The following is a 21,797-nucleotide window of genomic DNA, read 5'->3' as shown; positions in this document are numbered from 1 at the left end:
CTCCCAGGTTCAAGCAATTCTCCTGCCTCAGCCTCCCGAGTAGCTGGGATTACAGGCACACACCACCATGCCCAACTAATTTTTTGTGGTTTTAGTAGAGACAAGGTTTCACCATATTGGTCAGGCTGCTCTTGAACTCCTGACCTCAGGTGATCCACCTGCCTTGGCCTCCCAAAGTGCTGGGATTAGAGGTATGAGCCACCATACCCAGTCCCAGGTTTTTCCTTACAGGGAGACTTTTTATTACAGCTCCAATCTTGTTACTTGTTATTGGCGTGCTCAGGTTTTGGATTTCTTCATGGCTCAATCTTGGTAAGGAATTTGTCCATTTATTCTAGATTTTCCAATTTATTGTAATATAGTTGCTCATAGTAGACACTAATAATCCTTTGAATTTCTGTAGTGTCAGTTGTAAAGTTTCCTTTTACATCTCTGATTTTATTCACTTGGGACTTCTGTCTTTTTTTCTTAGTCTCATCAAAAGTTTGTCAATTTTTTTTAACTTTTTAAAAAACAACTTTTTGTTTCATTGATCTTTTATATTATTTTATTTTAATTTTATTTCTTCTCTGATCTTTATTATTTCTTCTTCTTCCTTTTCTTCTTTCTTTCTTCTTCTTCTTTCTTTCTTCTTCTTCTTTCTTCTTCTTCTTCATCTTTCTTCTTTCTTCTTCTTCTTCTTCTTCTTCTTCTTCTTTTTCTTCTTTCTTTCTTCTTCTTTCTTTCTTTCTTTCTTTCTTTCTTTCTTTCATTCTTCTTCTTCTTCTTTCTTCTTCTTCTTTCTTCTCCTCCTCCTCCTCCTCCTCCTCCTCCTCCTCCTCCTCCTCCTCCTTCTCCTTCTTCTTCTTCTTCTTCTTCTTCTTCTTCTTTTCTTCTTCTTCTTCTTTCTTCTTCTTCTTTCTTCTTCTTTCTTCTTCTTTCTTCTTTCTTCTTCTTCTTTCTTCTTCTTTCTTCTTTCTTCCTCCTCCTCCTCCTCCTCCTCCTCCTCCTTTTCTTCTTCTTCTTCTTCTTTCTTCTTCTTCCTCTTTTTTTAAGACAGAGTCTCACTCCGTCACCCAGGCTAGAGTACAGTGGCACAATCTTGGCTCACTGCAACCTCTGCTTCCCAGATTCAAGCAATTCTCATGTCTCAGCCTCCCAAATACCTGGGATTACAGGCACGTGCCACCACATCTGGCTAATTTTTGTACTTTTAGTAGAGACAAGGTTTCACCATGTTACCCAGGTTGGTCTTGAACTCCTGGGCTCAAGTGATCCACCCACCTCAGCCTCCCAAAGTGCTAGGATTACAGGCATAAGCCACCATGCAAGGCCTATTATTTCTTTTCTTCTAATTTTTACTTTGGTTTGCCCTTGCTTTTCTAGTTCTTTAAGGTGTATCATTAGTTTTTTTTATTTGAAGTTTTTCTTCTTTTATATGCAAACACTTGTATAACTATAAACTTTGCTCTTAGTATTGCTTTTGCTATATCCCATAGGTTTTGGTATGCTGTGTTTCCATTATCATTTACTTCAAGAAGTTTTTCAGTTTCCTTCTTAATTTCCTCATTGACCTACTAGTCATTCAGGAACATTTCCATGTATTTGTGTAGTTTCCAGAATTCCTCTTGTTATTAATTTCTAGTTTTATTCCATTGTGGTAAGAGAAGATGCTTAATATTGTTTCAGTTTTTTTGAATGTCTTAAGACATTTTTTGTGACCTAACATATGGTCATCCTTTAGAATGATGCATGTGCTGAGGAAAAGAACATGTACTCTGTAACCATTAGATGAAATGTTCTGTAAATATCTATTAGATCCATTTGATCTATAGTGGAAATTAAGTCTGATGTTTCTTTGTTGACTTTCTATCTGGAAAATCTGTCCAGTGCTGAAAGTAGGGTGTCAGAGTCTCCAGCTATTATTGTGTTGGAGTCTATCTCTCTCTTTAGCGATAATAATATCTGCTTTATATATCTGGGTGTTCCAGTATTGGATGCATATATACTTAAAACTGTTATATCCTCTTGCTGAATTGACCCCTTTATCATTATGTAGTGTCCTTCTTTGTCTCTTCTTAATTTTTTTGTCTTGAAATCTGTTTTGTCTGATACAAGTATAGCTATTCCTGCCCTTTTTTAGTTTCCATTGGCGTGGAATATCTTTTTCCATCTCTTTACTTTCAGTTTATTTGTGTCTTTATTGGTGAAGTATGTTTCTTGTAGGCAAAAAAATCAATATATCTTGCTTTTTTTTTACCCATTTAGCCATTCCATGTCTTTTTATTAGAGAGTTTAGTCCATTTACATTCAGTGTTATCATTGATAAGTAAGGACTTACCTCTCCAATTTTGTTATTTGTTTTCTGGTGGTTTTGTCTTCTTTTCCTTCTTTCTTTCCTTCCTGTGTTCTTTTATTGGTAAAGGTGCTTTTCTCTGATGATATAATTTAGTTTCTTGTGGCCAGACACAGTGGCTCACACCTGTAATCCCAGTGTTTTGGGAGGCCGAGGCAGGCAGATCACCTGAGGTAAGGAGTTTGAGACCAGCCTGGTCAACATGGAGAAACCCTGCCTCTACTAGAAATAATAAAAATTAGCTGGACATGGTGGTGGGTGCCTGTAATCCCAGCTACTTGGGAGGCTGAGGCAGGTGCATTGCTTGAACCCAGGAAGCGGAGGTTGCAGTTAGCTGAGATCGCACCACTGCACTGCAGCCTGGGTGACAGAGCATGACTCTGTCTCAAATAATAATAATAATAGTTATTATTATATTATACAAGCAGAAAAGAGGATATATATATATAAAATATATAATAATATTCTTTAGTTTCTTGCTTTTTATTTTTTGTGTATCTATTGTATGTTTTTTGGTTTGAGGTTACTATGAGGCTTGCAAACACTATCTTATAACCCATTATTTTAAACTGATAAAAATTTAACACTGTTTGTATAAACAAGCAAAAAGAAAACTAATAAGAACTCTATACCTTAACTTCATACCACTGCTTTTTAACTTTTTGTTGTTTCTATTTATATGTTACTATGCTATGTCTTGAAAAGTTGTTGTTGTTATTATGTTTGATGTTATATTATTTATTCTTTCTACTTAAGATAAGGGTAGTTTATACACCACCATTACAGTGTTATAATATTCTGTGTTTTTCGGTGTATTTACTATTACCGTAAGTTTTTATACCTCAGAGTGATTAGTTGTTGCTCATTAATATCCTTTTCTTTCTGATTGAAGTACTCCCTTGAAAGCATTTCTTGTAGGACAGGTCTGGTATTGATGAAACCCCTCAGCTTTTGTTTGGAAAAGTAGTTCTCCTTCATATTTGAAGGGTGTTTTCACTAGATATACTATTCTAGGGTAAAAGTTTTTTCCTTCAGAACTTTGAATATGTCATGCCACTCTCTTCTGGCCTCTAAGGTTTCCACTGAGAAATCTGTGGTCAGAAGTATTGGAGCTCCACTGTATATTTTTTGTTTGTTTGCTTTCTTTCTTTCTTTTTTTATTAAAAAAGATTGATTTTCCTAGCCCCAACCCCAGCAGTCCATGAGGCTGAGGAAGACTGTCCTGATTTGTTTGTTTTCTCTCTCTGTTTGTAGGATCCTTTATCCTTGATTTTGGGGAGTTTGAGTATTAAAAACTTTGAGGTAGTGTTCTTTGGGTTAAATCTGCTTGGTGTTCTACAACTTTCTTGTAGTTGGATATTGATACCTTTCTCTAGGTTTGAGAAGTTGTCTGCTGTTATCCCTTTGAATAAACTTTACCCCTATCTCTTCCTCTACTTCCTCTTTAAGGCCAAAAACTCAGATTTGCCCTTTTGAGACGATTTTCTAGATCCTGTAGGCATGCTTCCTTTTTTCTTTTTCTTTTTGCTTCTTTGGCTGTTTATTTTCAAATAGCCTGTCTTCAGGTTCACTAATTCTTTCCTCTGATTAAACAGTTCTGTTATTGAAAGACTCTGATGCATTCTTCAAAATGCCTGTTGCATTTTCAGTCCAGAATTTCTGCTTGATTCTTTTTTTTTTTTTTTTTTTTTTTTTTTTTTTTTTTTTTTTTTTTTTTTTTTTTTTTTTTTTTTTTTTTTTTTTTTTTTTTTTTTTGAGACAGTGTCTCACTCTGTCACCAGGCACCAGGCTGGAGTGCAGTGGCACAATCTCGGCTCACTACAACCTCTGCCTCCCGGGTTCAGGCAATTCTCCTGCCTCAGCCTCCTGAATAACTGGGATTACAGGCTCACACCACCACGCCCGGCTAATTTTTGTATTTTTAGTAGAGATGGGGTTTCACCGTGTTGGTCAGGATGGTCTCGATCTCTTGACCTCATGATCCGCCCACCTTGGCCTCCCAACGTGCTGGGATTACAGGCTTGAGCCACCGCGCCCGGCCCTGCTTGATTCTTTTTAATTATTTCAATCTTTTTGTTAAATTTATCTAACAGAATTCTGAACTTTTTCTCTGTGTTATCTTGAGTTTCTTTGAGTTTCCTCCCAGACAGTTATTTTGAATTCTCTGTCTGAAAGGTCAGATATTTGTTTCTCCAGGATTGGTCCCTGGTACTTTAGTTCATTTGATGAGGTCATATTTTCTTGGATTATCTTGATACTTGTAGATGTTTTTCTGTGTCTGGGCATTGAAGAGTTAGGTATTTATTGACGTCTTCGCAGTCTGGGCTTGTTTATACCTATCCTTCTTGGAAAGGCTTTCCAGATATTTGTCAGGACTTAGGTGTTGTAATCTAAGCTGTATCTGCTTTAGGGAGCACCCCAAGCCCAGTAACGTTGTGGTTCTTGCAGATTCATAGAGATACTGCCTTGATTGTCTTAGATAAGATCCAGGATAATCTGGATTGCCAGCCAGATGCCTGCTTGTGTCTTCCCTTAATTTCTCTCAGACATACAGAGTCTCTATCTCTGTTCTGAGCCACCCAAAGCTGGGGGTGCAGTGACACAAACACCCATGTGGCCACCACCACTATGACTGTACTGGGTCAGACCTGAAGCCAGCACAGCACTGAGTCTTGCCCAAGGCCTGCTGTAACCACTCCCTGGCTGCCACCTATATTTGCTCAAGGCCTTGGGGCTCTACAGTCAGCAAGTGGCAAGGCCAGCCAGGCTTGTGTCCTTCCCTTTAGGGCAGTGAGTTTCCCCGGGTCCTGGGTAGGTCCAGATGAGCCAGGGACTAGATTTAAAAACCTTAGAAGTCTACCTGATATCCTATTGTACTGTGGCTGAGCTGGCACTCAAACCACTAGGCAGACCTTCTCACTCTTCCTTTCCCTTTCCAAAGGCAGAGGAGACTTACCCTGTGGTCACCACCACCATGGGTCCATGGGGAGTACTGCCAGACTACTGTGGAAGTTCCCTTAAGGCCCAAGGGGTCTTCAGTTAGCTTGTGGTAAATGCTGTCTGGCCCAAGGCTCACCCTTCAGGGAACTGGGTTCCCCTCTGGCCCAGGGCAGGTCCAGAAATGCTGTCCAAGAGCCAAGTCGTAGAATGGGGGACCCCAGCCCACTTGGTACTCTACTCACCTGTGGCCAAGCTTGTACCTATGGTGTAAGAGAAAGTCCCATTTGCTCTTCCCTCTGCTTTTCTCAAGTAGAAGGAGTCTTGCCCTATAACCACCACAGCTGGGAATGTGCCTAGTCTCACCTGAAGCCAGCAAATCTCAGACTTTCACCCAAAGCCCTCAATATAGTGCCTGGGTATTGTTGCTGGTTATTTAGGGCCCAAGGCCTCTTTATTTAGCAGGTGATGAATGCTGCCCCTACTGGGTCTTTCCTTTCAAGGCAGCAGGTTCCCTTCTGGCCCAGGGCATGTCTAGTATTGTCATCCAGAATTAGGGCCTGGAAAGTGGGCCCCAGAACTCTGACCAGTGCTCTATCTTGCTGTGGCTGAGCTGGTATCTAAGATATAAGACAAAGACATTTCCACTCTTCCCTCTCCTCTTCTCAAGTGGAAGGAAGAGGAGTCTCTCACAACTGTGAGCTGTGCAGCCTGGAGTGAAGGGAGGGGTGATGCCCTTAGCAGACCCAGCTGGTTTCAAAGTAGGTCATGTCCCCATGCCTCCCACCCCCACCAAGTCCACTCTCTCAGGGCCAGTTTAGCACTAGGACTCACCTAGGTTTTGCAGTCCTTGTGTCCTAGACTGCCTTTCAAGTTTCTTTGGGGTCCCAGAGCACTTTAGCTCATGGTAGTGAGGCTTGCAGGAACTCAGGTTCCAGTGCTAGGATCTATCATGTCCTTCTGGCTAGGACTGGTTTAAATGCTCCCTCTGTTGGCAGGTGTCAGCTGTGTTTGATCCAGTTATCCTCTCGAATTTTAGTTCTTAAAAATGTGCTTTTTTGTATATACATGGTTGTCAAGTTGGTGTCCTTGTTTCAAGAAGGATGATTGGTGGAGCCATCTATTCCACCGTCCACCCTGCCTAGACACCATTTTTTTTTTTTAACATCCTGCCCAGGCCGGGCACAATGGCTCACGCCTATAATCCCAGCACTTTGGGAGGCTGAAGCGGGTGGATTCCCTGAGTTCAGGAGTTCGAGACCAGCCTGGGCAACATGGTGAAACCCCGTCTCTACTAAAATACAAAAAAATTAGCTGGGCGTGGCAGTGTGCGCCTGTAGTCTCAGCTACTCAGGAGGCTGAGGCAGGAGAATTGCAAGAACCCAGGAGGCTGAGGCAGGAGAATTGCAAGAACCCAGGAGGCATAGGTTGCAGTGAGTCGAGATTGTGCCAGTGTACTCCAGCCTGGGCAACAGAGCGAGACCTCATCTCAAAAAAAAAAAAAAAAAATCCTGCCCAAGTCACAAATATTGCCACAGTTGTGATGGTTGGATTCGATTAAATCATTTACTTGGTCAGCATTTATTGAGCATCTACAGTGAGCTGGGTCTACAAAACTGAATAATGATGCCAACTTGCCACCCCATGTTGCCAGGATGTAGTGGGAGAAAAGACAATTTAATCCATAGTGACTACACAATGCGGTAGATTCATGACAGAGATCAGCATCCATTTGTAAGGCTTTGGTTTTATTAGGGTCACTGAAGAAACAACTTTGTTCTGGGCAATTAAGGACATGTCTTTCCCTTCACTTTTTTTTTTTTTTTTTTTTAACTGAAAGAAAAGGCTTATGAGGCAGTAGATTCACTCATTCCTGGGTAGGGATGCAGGTCCCACCACTTACTGGCTAGCTCCAGAGCAAACTCTTTAGTCTCTGTTTCCTCATATACAAGATGGAGGTGAAGTTGGAAGGATTAAATTAAGACAATGAATGTAAAATGTTGCTTTAACACAGTGGCCTGGAACAGAATGAATGGTTTTCATTTATTTGAGACAGAGTCTTGCTCTGTCGCCCTGGCTGGAGTACAGTGTTGGTATCATACCTCACTGCAACCTCAAACTCCCGGGCTCAGCAATTCTCCTGCCTTACCCTTCCTAGTAGCTGGGACTATAGGTGCACACCACTATGTCTGGCTAATTTTTTATTTTTTTTTCTAGAGACAGGGTCTTACTGTGTTGCTAAGGCTAGTCTTGAATTCCTAGCCACAAGTTAATCCTTTCGACTTGGCCTCCCAAACTGCAGGGATTACACGTGTGAGCCACCAAGGCTGGCCTAATGTTAATATTGTATTTGCTTTGTGCTCTCTTCCCAGAGAAGTAATTACCTTCTCAAGAACTCTATTACCTGTACTAGAGAAGTTCCTTCTGATATTCAGTCAACAAGTTATTAATGTAAATAAATTTTTTAAAAATGAAAACTAGAGGAAAAATACTCTTTATTTTATTTTATTTTTTTTTTGAGACAGAGTCTCACTTTGTCACCCAGGCTGGAGTACAGTGGTCTGATCTTGGCTCACTGTAGCCTCTACCTCCCAGGTTCAAGCAATTTACCTGCTTAAGCCTCCCAAGTAGCTAGGACTACAGGTGCCTGCTACTACACCCGGGTAATTTTTATATTTTTAGTAGAGACGGGATTTCACTATGTTGGCTAGACTGGTCTCAAACTCCAGACCTCAAGTGATCTGCCTGCATCGGCTTCCCAAAGTGCTGGGATTACAGGTGTGAGCCACCGCACCTGACCAAAAATATTTTAATTTTATACATATACTCAGCACTGTGGTAGATGCCTGTATACTATTATAGAATTAATGTAAACACAAAATCCTAACTCCAGGTGATGTTCATCAGCCATGAGTTATCTGAGGAGTATGAAGTTCATCCCAGGAAAATTAGTAAAACAGAAGAGCTATGAAAGCTGGCCTCACTTTGGGAGGCCAAGGTGGGTAGATCACCTGAGGTCAGGAGTTCGAGACCAGCCTGGCCAACATGGAGAAATCCCATCTCTACTAAAAATTCAAAAATAAGCCAGGTGGGATGGCATGCACCTGTAATCCCAACTACTTGGGAGGCTGAGATAGGAGAATCGCTTGAACCCAGGAGGCAAAGGTTGCAGTGAACTGAGCTCACACCACTGCACTGCAGCCTGGGCAACAGAGTGAGACTCCATCTCAAAAATTAAAAAAATAAAAAGCTAGCCTCAAAGAAAAAAAGTATTTTAGGTAAAAAGGGAGACAGAAGCATTTAGAAATATTGGGAAGTAATAAATCAAATATACATATATAATATTAAACATCTGCCAGATTTGGAAAACAGGTGACCTCAATGCTGACTTCTTAACCTACATGCTATCAGGGTCTTCTACTTTGACATAGTCCCTCCCACAGAGCCCCAGAATAAAGTGGACTCAATAACTGTAACATGTAGAACCTGAAGAGATCTCTAATATGAATAGGGTTTTGTTTATTTTTGGATTTAAAGACTCCTTCTTTGATGAACGCACGTTTACAGGGCAAGTAAGAACAACCAATCACATAAACAACTGTCTTCATATAATAGGTAGTTGTTACTTAAAATGAAAATCCCTGAGATAGTAATAAATTCAGGTACATATGATTCTGTATGTCAAACAACTTAAATAGAAGATAGCATGTCCTGAAAAAGTTTCTGATGACTAAAACAATTGGCCCCAAAATACAATGACATTGATGTCCAACGATGCATGTTAATGGTTCAAGTGAAATGTGAAAAAGCAAAAGGTACTAAAATATTTATCATATTAAATGTAAATTTAATTACTAAAATGAATAATAAAAGTAGAAAAATCCTTCTTTCCACATTAGTATATCTGAGTCAGAGCCACTAAGCCATCTATTTCCATTTCACCTTTGCTTCACGGAACCTCTCATTCTCACTCAGTACTTGAGGAGTTTGTTATACTTGGCTTAATCTCCCTATTTCTAATCTTAGGACTCTGATTCATCCTCCTCTTCTTCCTCTTCTTCTTCTTCTTCTTCTTCTTCTTCCTTTTCTTCTTCTTCTTCTCCTCCTTCCTCCTCTTGTTTTTCTTCTGGGGCCTCTTCTGCTGCTTCTGGCTTTGTTTCTGGGGCTGGTGGAGGAGCTTCTTCTGGGGCAGCCTCTGGTGATTTTTTCAACAAGCAGATCAAGCAAATAATTACACTTAGTAATAGTATTATAAAAAGTATAATGAATGATAATATCATCATATCTACAGCAAGATCTTGACGTCTGGAATGAGTCTTATTTTGATTTTCACCTCCTGGAGATATCTCACCTGGCTTTCCAGGAGGGCCACTGTCCATACTACCTCCATTTCCTGCAGTAGCACAGTCAGGGGGGGCATGCCCTTCATTACAGTGGCAGTGCCCCAAATCGTTACAAACTCCATTACCATTACACATTTTTTCTGGGTTGCAGGCAGACACCACTGGGGTTTTATCTGTGCAGGCGGAATCTAGGCAGACTTTGTTTGGTGCACAATAAGTGCCATTGTACACATCTCCTTCATCAGGAATGTCAGTAGTCTCATAGGCATCCATGCTCCAACATGATTCATCTCCATGAGGGACCTGAATCATTGTATGTTGGAGTTTGATTTGTGGTAAACCTGTAATACCTGAACATACAAGTTTCCCACAAAATATATTATCAGATGAACACTGAACATATTGTGACCTAGCACTGGTAGGAATGCCACAGTTTCCAAACCGGTTCCCTTTGCTGTTGATTGAATTGTAACACTCCTGTGAGGCTGACTTTGCACCATATCCAAATACTTGTGTGCACTGATTATTAGGGTCCATGCAGTGACCTTTAATACACTGGTAAATTTCATGACATTTCGAGCCATCTTGCTTATACCTGTCGTTGGGGCATACTGCAGATGTACCATCACAAAATTCTGGGAGGTCACAGGAATCACTAGGAGGACGACAAGGATATCCCTTATTTTGAAATTTACACTTATAACAACATGGTCCATCACTGCACTCTGCTTTCTCCTTCAGTTTACAGTTACCCTCACAACATGGGTCATGCTGACATAGAAGACCACAGTCACACTGCTCCATGTCCTCCACCACACCATTTCCACAGGTAGAATCCCTACGCTTGCGGACCCTGGGCCATGGCTTATTAAATAAGCAGGCTCCTTTGTGTTCTCGAAGGAACTTGTAGAAATAGTCAGAGCTGCAGTTGCTGAAGCCACTTTCTTTTGTGATATTTTCTTGCATGAGGCAAAAGTGCTTATCTTTACAAAAGCAGGCCGAGTGGTCGTGCTGAATACCCAGGTTGTGCCCGAGCTCATGGACCATGAGGGCTGCAAACAACAGCACATCTTCATGATGGAAGGACTCAACAGCTGCCGCAAAACCGCTTGAGCAGGCACCACTGAGAAAGGCCTGGCCCGTATTCTGTCCAGGATGATGCCCAACGATCATGTGGGCAACGTCATGCTTCGCACGATGGAAGAGCATCTCTCGTCTCCAGCGATTGAAATTCCTGAGTGTGACTTGCAAGTCCACTGCGACCTCTATTAGTTCCCTCTCGGTCCAGATCTCCATTCCAGCCAGCACCACCTCTGTGTTTATTCCCCTGGTGAAGCTGTTGGCCAGAGCAATGACATCCACTACTCTCTGGACCGTCTCGTTGACGTTACTGCCCCACATCTGGAACCGCTGGTTGTTGACCACAACAAACATTTCCACGTACTTGGGGTGTGACCACAAGTAGGACAGCGCCTGTAGATCATGAGGCTTCTTGCTCCCTTGTTGCCAGCTAGTGGACCCCACATGGCTATCTGTGGGAGTGACACCGCAGGACTCTCGTGCTTGGTGTGCCATGGTATATAACACATGTTCAAACCGTCTTGAAGACTCCATGGGCTCAATGCTGTAAGATTTTTCCTCCTTGATCAAGATGCCCCTGAGACCCTCACAGGTGTTGACAGAAACAAAAGAACCTGACACTCCTTCTATGTAGCCTTCATAGTGGCAGTCATGGGAGATGAAAGGTGATTCTTGCCCCAGGATGCCATTGTGGTAAGTGTAGACTGGAAAGTTATTCACAAAATGGCTTCTCTTCACCTTCAGGTGAACCAGGTGCTTCTGGCTTTCCATAAATAGCAAATAGGATGCCTTTTCCACTGGATCTTCACTTCCCCTGACCGTCAGCCGCTTTGGGATGACTATTTCATAGGAAGAGTAATATACCGAGACCGTGTCACAGTATATGCTTGAGAGAAAAATTATCCCCAACAGCAACATGGTCCCCAACCTGACACACGAAAGACCTGGCACTAGCCCCAGCCTCACACTCTTCATCTGGGGAACCCAGGTCTGAAGCACCCTCCTAGCCTCATACAAAACCACGTGGAGTTTCAGCAGAGAAGACAGGAAGGAGGCAAAGTCTCTCACTGAGGCTGTCACTGACATGGCCCCAGGGAATCAGTTGATGATGCAACTTGTGTCCATGAGCAGCAGCTCTCCTTGACATGCAGACCCTCAGACACAGGTACTAGCCCCAGATCTGTGTTGGCTGCATAAAGCTTCTTTGACTTCTGAAAGACCCAGCTTTCTGGCCAGGTCTCTTCCTAGTCTTCTGGATCTATCTCATATCTTTCAGAAATTTTCCATTCTTGATGACTTTCTCTTTCAGCTTCAGATTCAGCTCCCCTGGTTAAGGTCCTGTTGACATCATGGAGAGATGTATCACCAAAAAGACCAGAAAGTCTATAATGCAGGACTGTACTGTGCAAGAGGAAACAAAATCTTCATGCCTTTCTCAACGGGCCTACATGGAACAGCCCCTCCCCCACCCCTCCTGTTGTCCGTTGCTCAGCTAACTCCAAATGTTCCAGATCAGGGGGCTTGGAGATCTCTCTGGTGGGCATACTCCACTGTCCATTTCCTCTCTTCTTAAATTCATGCTCTGAGCACATGAACATCTTTACCCAGGGTGCTCTTTTCTGCTCAGTGAGGCATTATAGATATGTGTGTCAGCATGTCAGGGGCCAGGCTGTTGGAAAATTCAAGTGAGGTGGCTACCCTGTGCCCCAACATAGATCCTAGTGGGCTGGTGAACTATGGGCAAGGCACGGTGGTCCTATTTTTTTAACATCATCAAAATTGAGTTTCTACATTCTGATTATAACATTGTCCAAAAGAGTATATGGGAGATGCCAACAGAGCAGATTTCTATTATATTGGATTATCATGGACCCATTGGCTGGTACCTCCAGGACTACACTCTCCTGGGGATAGCCTCACATATGGAGGTGATAAGATTACTCTTATGAGGCCAGGTGCAATGACTCACGCCTGTAATCCCAGCACTTTGGGAGGCCAAGGCAGGTGGATCACCTGAGGTCGGGAGTTCGAGACCAGACTGGCTAACATGACAAAACCCCATCTCTACTAAAAATACAAAAAATTAGCCAGGCATGGTGGCGGGTGCCTGTAATCCCAGCTACTCATACTCAGGAGGCTGAAACAGGAGAATTGCTTGAACCTGGGACATGGAGGTTGCAGTGAGCTGAGATCATGCCATTGCAGCCCAGCCTGGACAACAGACTTAGACTCTGCCTAAAAAAAAAAAAAAAAAAACTTATGTCGATTGAAGGTGGGTGTCTTAATAGTCTCCCTTGTGTTAGAATATACTCTCCATGTTTTCAGTGACCACTTGCATTTGTTCATCCTGATATCACCAGGTCTACAAGAAGCCTTATCTCTAAGAGTAGATGAAGAAGAATTAATTTTGAATGAATAAAGGACCCCCAGGTATGAGTGGTACAGAGTATCATCTGTTGTGTGTTATTTGTACTTGTTGCATGCCTGCCCCAATGGCTAAAAATGTCTTCAGAAAACCCACATGCTGACTGACCTATACAGACTAATTGCACATTCCTGATCTCCAAATTTACCCCTTACTTCATTTCTTTAGTTAGTTCACTATCCTGATTTTTTTCTTGCCTCATATTTCACTGAAAAAAAAAAAAAAAAAAAAACAGAAGCAGATAGTGCAGATATCGGCCCCAGATGAATCCACCTGTATCTAAATTCTTCTGTTATAATGGATGAATCATCTATGGTCTTATGTAAGATTCTTATGTAAAATTCTTTAATTTTTTTGTAAGGTCTCCTTTCATTTCAATTTCTTATGAACTTCGCTTTTACAATGGGCCCTTCTCTCTTTTAAAAAATATGTTTGTTCATTGGATCAACCTTCTTATCTGTTGTACCTCCTCACTTTAAGAAAACTATTTCCTTCAGCCCATATCACTCTCCACTAACCATCCAGATCTTGCCTCTGTTTTATAATGGCTTTGATAAAGTATGCATACTTGACCAGGTACAACTCACACCTATAACTGCAAAAGTACATGCCACTGCATCACTTTGGTCAAGTGAATGGACCATTTGAGCCCGGGGTTAGAGAGCAGCCTGGGAAACATAGTGAAACTCCATCTCTACCAAAAAATACAAAAATTAGCCAGGCATGGTGACCTGTGCCTGCAGTCCCAGCTATTTGGGAGGCTGAAGCAGGAGGATTGCTGAAACCCAGCAGGTGGAGGTTGCAGTGAGCCAAGATCCTACCACTGCACTTCTGGATGAGCAACAGAGTGAGACATTGTCTCAAAAAAAAAAAAAAAGTGTACATACTTGCTGTCTCCATACTTTATCACCTGTTGTCTGTTTTTAACATTTTAAAATTCTAGAGTACTGCACATTCACTGAAATGTTGATTTTTGAAATAGATGTAGATTTTGGGGAATTGTGAAAAATAGAAAGCTTGTAAACATAATTTTGTTTAAACAACACTTTGAGCTCCATGGCAGTAACCTAGTCGCCCTTTATAATTACAGGTTTCCCCTCTTGTACAGATACTTATGATCCTTTTTGTTTTTATTGTTATTTTTCTTTTGTGATACACGGTCCTGCTCTGTCACCCAGGCTGGAGACTGATGGCGAGCGGTGGCATGATCATGGCTCACTGTACCCCTGAACTCCTGGGTTCAAGCAGTCCTCTTGCCTCAGCCTCCCACATACCTGGGAGGATAAAAAGTACATGCCACCACACCTGGCTAATTTTTATTTTTGAGTTTTTTTTTAAAGTAACAGCTTCCTCACATTTTGTTGTACTTTTACCTTCTAAATTTGCAAACTGTAAGTAACATGTAGCTTCATTTAACCTATCTTTAGACTTCATATGAATACATAAAAGTACAACTTTCTGTGGGGCTTCTTTTATCCTTCAGTTCACTTAAGTTGCCTCCATATTATTGTGTGAAGCCAAAGTTTATTTCTCTCCATACCACAACACTGGTATTTCTCTGTGTGAATCCCTTATGACTCATGATCCTTTCTTTTATCTATTTTCCTTTGCTTTCAGGGTATACCATAAACACTGCTGCTGTGAATATTATTATGTAACATGATGCATATGACCTTCTGGGTATAAACCTAGAAGTAGATGCTAGGTTATAGGATAGGCAAAATTTCCTTAAACTAGAATATAATAAATCATATTGAAAAACAATGTGCCAATTCACATTCCTAAAGCAGATTGGGAAATTCTACTGCTGCACATTCTCAATAAGAATTGGTGTTGTGGCCAGGTGCAGTGGCTCACGCCTGTAATTAGCACTTTGGGAGGCCAAGGTGAGCGGATCACAAGGTCAAGAGATCAAGACCATGCTGGCCAACATGGTGAAACCTCATCTCTATTAAAAATACAAAAAAAAAAAAAATTAGCTGGTTGTGGTGGCATGTGCCTGTAGTCCCAGCTGCGCGGGAGGCTGAGGCAGGAGAATTGCTTAAACCTGGGAGGCGGAGGTTGCAGTGAGCCGAGATCGCGCCATTGCACTCCAGCCTGGAGCTTGGCGACAGAGTGAGACTCTGTCTCAAAAAAAAAACAAAACAAAACAAAAAAGAATTAGTGTTGTAACTCTTAAATTTTGCAAAGCTTGTGATATGCAATGATATTCTTTTGTAGTTATGCTCTGCATTTCTGCAAATAATTTGGATGAAGACCTTTACAAATGTTTGTTGACCCATCCTTTCTATATTGATTGTAGTAGAATAAGGCTTTCATCCCTCCACCCCCATCCAGCTAACTGCTCTACTACAGGTTACCAATAAATAACTCCATTGTCAAATCACATGATCAGCCCTCAATCCTGTCTTTATGCAACCACCAACACCATTTGCTGAGGCAGGAGGATGGCCTGAGCCCAGGAACTTGAGACCAGCCCGGGCAACATAGTGAGGCCCCCCTTTTTAAAAAAAATTAATTATTAATTTATTTATTTTGAGACAGAGTCTCACTCTATTGCCCAGGCTGGAGTTCAGTGGCATGATCTCAGCTCATTGCAACCTCTGCCTCCCAAGTTCAAGTGGTTCTCCTGCCTCAGCCTCCTGAGTAACTCAGATTACAGGCACATGCCACCATGCCCAGCTAGTTTTTGCATTTCTAGTGGAGAAGGGGTTTCACCATGTTGGCCAGGCTGGTCTGAAACTCCTGACCTCAGGTGATCCACCAGTCTTGGCCTCCCAAAGTGCTGGGACTGCAGGCCTGAGCCACCACGCCCACCTGTAACACTCCTTTTTAAACAAAAAAGCGTGAAGTGCCTTATACATTAAGAGAATTACTGTACCTGCCGGCTGGCCAGTAGCCTATAAGAGCAGTCAGGATGGAAGCAGAGGACCAGTTAAAGACTTGTGCCATTGACTGGGAGGAAGTTGAAGGTGACTTGCACCACACTGGAGAGCGGGGTGGGATAAGAGGTCACTTTCTGGACATATGTTAACCATAGAGCCAAGAAGATTTCCTGCCTTCATGGGTTTGTCATGAAAACCCCTCCAAAAACACTTTCTTTTCTTGGTTTTCTGGACAGAGGTCTCCCTTGGTGGTACTCTACCACACTGTGTCCAGTCTTTCTGTGTCCCGTCTTTCTCTGACTTCTTTCCTGACGCTGCTGCCTTGTAGCAGCATCTACATGTGGAACACCTTAGAGCTAAGTCCTCACCCAGTCCTCAGATCGCTTCCCTTCTCTAGCTATAATCCCTCTCTAGGTAATGTCGACCAGTCCCCATGGCTTGAAGTGTCACTGATGCAGAGACAGCTCTCAAATATGCATCTCTCGATCATGTCTGTCCTGAAATCCAGACCCAACCGTCTTACTGAATAGCTGACATGCCTGCTTGGATGTTTAGCCGGCATCTCAAACTATCAGCACGTCCAACACCTGCTCTATCCAAACACCTCCCCATCTCAGTAAATGGCAACTCCGTTGTTGCAGTGTCTTTGGGCAAAGCCTCTGGAACCATCCTCCTCTGCTGCCTTTCCCTCACCGTCTGCATCTGCTCTTTCAGCCAACCCTTTAGCTCTGTCACACAGTGTTTCCATATTCCAACCATTCTCACAATACCACTCCAACCACCTTCCTACAAGCTTCTGACATCTCCCACTTGGCAAGTCACAGGCACTGCTAAGCATTTTCAGCTCCTGCAGTGGATTGCCCCTTGCCCTGTCCTGCCTGGTTCTCACAGAGTAGATGGAGTGCTCCTTCCACACGTCTCAGCTCATATCACTCCTGTGCTACAACCTTCCACGCTCACCATCTCCACTGCAATGCAAACACCATTCTCTACCAAGCATTTACGTGATCTCTCTCCACTCACAGCCCTCATCCACTACTCTTCACGCTGCCCACTCTGTCCAGAAGTGCCGACCCTCCTTGCTGTTCTTACATGCTGAGCAAGCTCCTGTCTCAGGACTGCCTGTTTAGAGTTCCTTCTCCCTGGTTTGTCCATCTGCGGATACCTGCAGAGCTTTCCCCCTCACTTTCTACACATCTCTCCTCAAATAACTCCTTATCAGACAGGACCCTGTGACCACTGTTTAATATAGCATGCCCCCCTAACATCACTCTCAATCCCCTTGCACTGCTCATTTTGCTTCACTGCACATAGTAAAATCTGGCACATCGTGTAGTTACCTGATTATTGCTCACCTGCCCCAACTCGAGTTCGTAATTTTCATGGGAAGAGGCTTTGTCCTACCCACTGCCACATGCCACAGTGCCTAGAACTATGCATGAATAAGGACTCAATACAGAGTTGTGGAATCAGTGAATGAAAACATAGGAAGCTACAGCAGGTGCAAGCCTCTCTGTAGAATGGCACTTCTTTCAAGGCCTGGAGTGGACCAATAGATCTCCCCTGGAGATTTGGGCACGAAGGGTAGAAGACAAGGTCAGAAGAGGCAGAAGATCAGGATTCTTGATATGGGATCCAAGAAACAAGATTGCTTTAATGTCACTATGGTCTTGGGTGAAGCTCTGAGGAAAGCAGGAAAGTCCATGCCAGCCTCAGCCATAACTGGGCCCAAAGGAGTGATTTCCACGTTAACCAGACCTTGCTCCTCACCCACAGAGATTTGCTGTATAGTAATGGAGACAGAATATGTCTGCAAATGACCACGTAGTAGATCAGAATGCCATATCAGGGAAATTCAGTATTATAATTTGATGGTGATTAAATCTAACCATTGCTGAACAATGCACAATTAATAATACAATCTTATATTCATCATGGCATTCGATTTGAGATGCCATCAGCATTTAGCACTGGCTGTATGCCAGGCACTGCACTAGATCACCTCACACACATTATCCAATTTAATCTCACAAATACTCTGTGAGAGGCATTCTTTGTGTGGCATCTTACTGAGGAGGAAACCCAGGTCTCAGGAAGTTCAGCTCTGTGTCTTAAGACCAAGAAATGGCCAGATGCCATGGCTCATGCCTGTAATCCCAGCACTTTGGGAGGCCGAGGCAGGTGGATCATGAGGTCAAGAAATTGAGACCATCCTGTCCATGCCAAAACCCCGTCTCTACTGAAATACAAAAAATTAACCAGGCATGGTGGTGCGTGCCTATAGTCCCAGCTACTCAGGAGGCTGAGGCAGGGGAATCTCTTGAACCCGGGAGACGAAGGTTGCAGTGAGCCGAGATCATGCCACTGCACTCCAGCCTGGCTTCAGAACAAGACTCCGTCTCAAAGAAAAAAAAAAACAAGACCAAGCAGTGAGAACATGACACCTGCTATTTAGAAATGTGGAACACAGAAGGCCCCTCAATCAGAACAAAGATTACTTTTTCCCTTTTAAAAAGATTCCTTTTTCCTCTAAAAAAATCTCTTCCTGGTTGGATTTATTAGGCTAGCAAAAACACAAGATGCAGAGCCAACATAGTTCTCATGTTCTTAGCATCCAAGGCAAGAAGAGAGCTGCTGGAGGGCTGAAGAAAGTGAAGAAAGGTGCCTCAAATCTTTTCTCTTGAGTTGTTTTGTAAAACATTTTTAGGTATTTACATTGGTTATAAACACGGCCAGTGTACCGAGTCTGATGAAAAGTTGTCAGCTCTTGTAAAAGCTTGTAAGATTAACAGGCTCTTATTTTAGGTATATCAGTGTAAAAATATAAAACTTTCCATTCAAACCCTTCATAGTTGTAAGATTTGATACACTTATATAATTTTATTGCAGCAGTTCTCATTTTTCCATAAAGAGATACCTGAATGTCTGGAGCTTTTCATAAATCACAACACATCCATTACCTCAAAGTGGGGACCCGTTCTTACTTTTTTTCAACCAAAGAATTAATTGGTGACCTTTTCCTTTATCTTAGCATATTTATTTGTATCTCTGCCTATTTATAATGACATAAGTTATGTATGGAAATAGAAAGGATGGCTTTGGGTGGGTAAACAGAAAGGATGGCAATGGAGGGCATGAGGGAGAGCTTTTTCTCCTGTTTGTTAGCACTGACACTATGCCTTTTTTATTCTATTTTTCATGTGAAACTGTCTGTAACACTCAGTTCATGGCTCTTAGATCCACTACTGAAAATCTACTACCAGAAGAAATGTTGCAGTTTAAGAGATTATTTTGTGTGTCTTGTATAAGGTTTTGTTTCTGTTTCTCCTCTAAGGCATGAGTACACCTCCAGAATTGCGGTTCCGAGAATACATCTCATGAATAAACACATTTCTCACTCTCACAGTACCAACTGGAAATTTCACTTAATAAGGAAGCACATATCCTCCCTGTTGCCTAGAAAACAACCACCTGATGGTCTGTTTCAGACTGCCTTATCTATAGGTTCAGTCTCACTTTCCATGAGTATCCTCAAGCATACCCTATTTCATCTGGGAAAGAAAGTTGAGAAAGGTATGCAGGAGCAGTTTCAAGAGCCACACCGGGGCTGTGAGGGTTAAACTAAATAGGGGTAGGGAAGAGTAAGGTCATTCCCTGGAAACAAGACTGTGATCGGAAGTCCAGAGTGGCAAAGGGACGTGGTATATGATAACGACAGACATGTTAGCCATGCTGATAGGAGGAAATACTTGTTTTCAGAATCCATAGGCCATAATGGTTGCGAACTGACAGGAGGGCCTAGTTGTCACTGTCCTTCAGTGTCACACTGAGTTTACGTTTTCTACTGTAGATAATGGGCAAGCAGTTAAAGTTTCCAAACTCCAGACTGTGATGACAAATGTGTGTCTGGGGAATCTTAGTAAGGATATTAGAGAACACAATTAGATTATAGCAATGAAACAGATATGATGTGTCAGATACTTGGTCAATCATGATTCCACCTGTGATATTTTCCTTTGAAATTTTATTTTCTTGAGACAGAGTCTCGCTTTGTAGCTCAGGCTGGAGTGCAGTGGTGCAGTCTCAGCTCACTGCACCCTCCATCTCTTGGGTTCAAGTGATTCTTGTGCCTCAGTGACCTGAGTAGCTGGGATTACAGGTGTGCACCACCAAACCCAGCTAATTTTTTGTGTTTTGAGTAGAGACAGGGTTTCACCATGTTTTCCAGGCTGGTCTTAAACTCCTGGCCTCAAGTGATCTGCCCACCTCTGCTTCCTAAAGTGCTAGGATTACAGGTCTGAGCCATGGCACTCGGCCCTCCTTTGAAATATTTTTAAAAATATTTCCTAACCATGGGAAGAGTCACCGTGGCTTTGTCATTGACAAATTCCTTCCAAAGCCTTGGTTATCTTCTATTCGTCCATTTTCAAACTACTATAAAGAACTACCTGAGCCTGGGTAATTTATGAAGAAAAGAGTTTTAATTGACCCACAGTTTCACAGGCTTGTCAAGAAGCATGACGGGGAGACATCAGGCAATTTACAATCATGGTGCAAGATGAAGTGGAAGCAAGGACCTTCTTCACACGGTAGCAGGAGAGACAGAGAGTGAAGGGGTAAGTGTGACAACAGTTTTTAAAGATCAGATCTCATGAGAATTCACACACTGTCAGAGAACAGCAAGGGGAAAATCTGCCCCCATGATCCAATTACCTCCCACCAGGCACTCCCCTCAATTCGACATGAGATTTGGATGGGGACACAAATCCAAACCATATCATCCTCTTATACTTCATTCTGGCATGTCCTCCTTATGTAAGACTCAATTATCTTTATTAAAAACCATAAGTAGTATTGGGTCTTTTTTTCCTATTCCCCTAAGCTCAAACATTTTTCAAGGATAATGTCCAAAAGTAGCATGAATATTAAAGGTGCAGCAAATTGCAACCTTATTCTTGGAAGAAATCTGCCCTTAATTTTGAAGAAACACTTCAGTGGCCATGTTGATCAAATGGCAATACCAAAATGCTATTGTAGAATTAGCTTTATAAATAAAAGAAGCTGATTTATTTATTTTTATTTATTTATTTTTGAGACAGAATCTCACTCTGTTGCCCAAGTTGGAGTGCTGTGGTACAATCTTGGCTCACTACAACCTCTGAAGAAGCTGATTTTTTTTTTGGCAAGCGAATATAACACTTGAGATATTGAGATAATCTTCATTGTATGCAGAATTGCATTACTGTGAGGCCATAATGTCCTCTGTGTTTAAGGTCATTCTTTACATTTTCTTCAACTGAGCCCCAGAGAAGGGAGTGTAGTATGACTCCAGGTTAGGAAGACATTCCATCAGGCATTCCTGAAGGGACAAGCAAATATGTCAGGTTGTGGTCAAGGAGAGGGACGGCTGTTTTAAGTTTCCCAGGGAAGGGCTTGACCCCTGGGCTGTCCAGTAGCATTAATACCTGCAACATCCCATTTCTTTATTTCCCACAGTGACATTTTCCTATGTTTTTCCCATGTCAGGATACAAATCTAGAGCCTGGACTTAGCTATACTTTGGTGAAGGAAGGGCTTGGGTCTCCACTGGCCTAGGAGAGCACAGATAGGACAAGATTGGCTCAAAGAAGGTAGGTAAAGAATGGCAAGAAGTCACCACCAGAGTCTCCTGGGGCGGCACGTGGCTGGGTCATGTGTGACCACCAGTGTTATTGTGCTGTCATTGAAAGGTACAAGCATTACTCAGAAGCTCCCAAATATTACCAGGAGAGGCAAAAGAATATAATTCCTAA

General features: G+C 42.3%; 1 protein-coding gene across 1 annotated transcript; it reads right to left on the bottom strand.

The window, feature by feature from the left end:
- Positions 1–8,750: 8,750 nt before the first annotated feature.
- Positions 8,751–12,617, bottom strand: LOC108314028 (disintegrin and metalloproteinase domain-containing protein 1a-like). The gene has a single exon (XM_017542744.1). The coding sequence runs from the start codon at positions 11,779–11,781 to the stop codon at positions 9,295–9,297; it is 2,487 nt and encodes an 828-aa protein (XP_017398233.1). The 5' UTR covers positions 11,782–12,617; the 3' UTR covers positions 8,751–9,294.
- Positions 12,618–21,797: the final 9,180 nt, after the last annotated feature.

The sequence above is a fragment of the Cebus imitator genome, unplaced genomic scaffold (assembly GCF_001604975.1).
Source record: "Cebus imitator isolate Cc_AM_T3 unplaced genomic scaffold, Cebus_imitator-1.0 Scaffold8, whole genome shotgun sequence".
Taxonomy (NCBI): Eukaryota; Metazoa; Chordata; class Mammalia; order Primates; family Cebidae; genus Cebus; species Cebus imitator.
The sequence above is the reverse complement of the archived record's forward strand: the minus strand, read 5'-3'. Positions and strand labels throughout refer to the sequence as shown.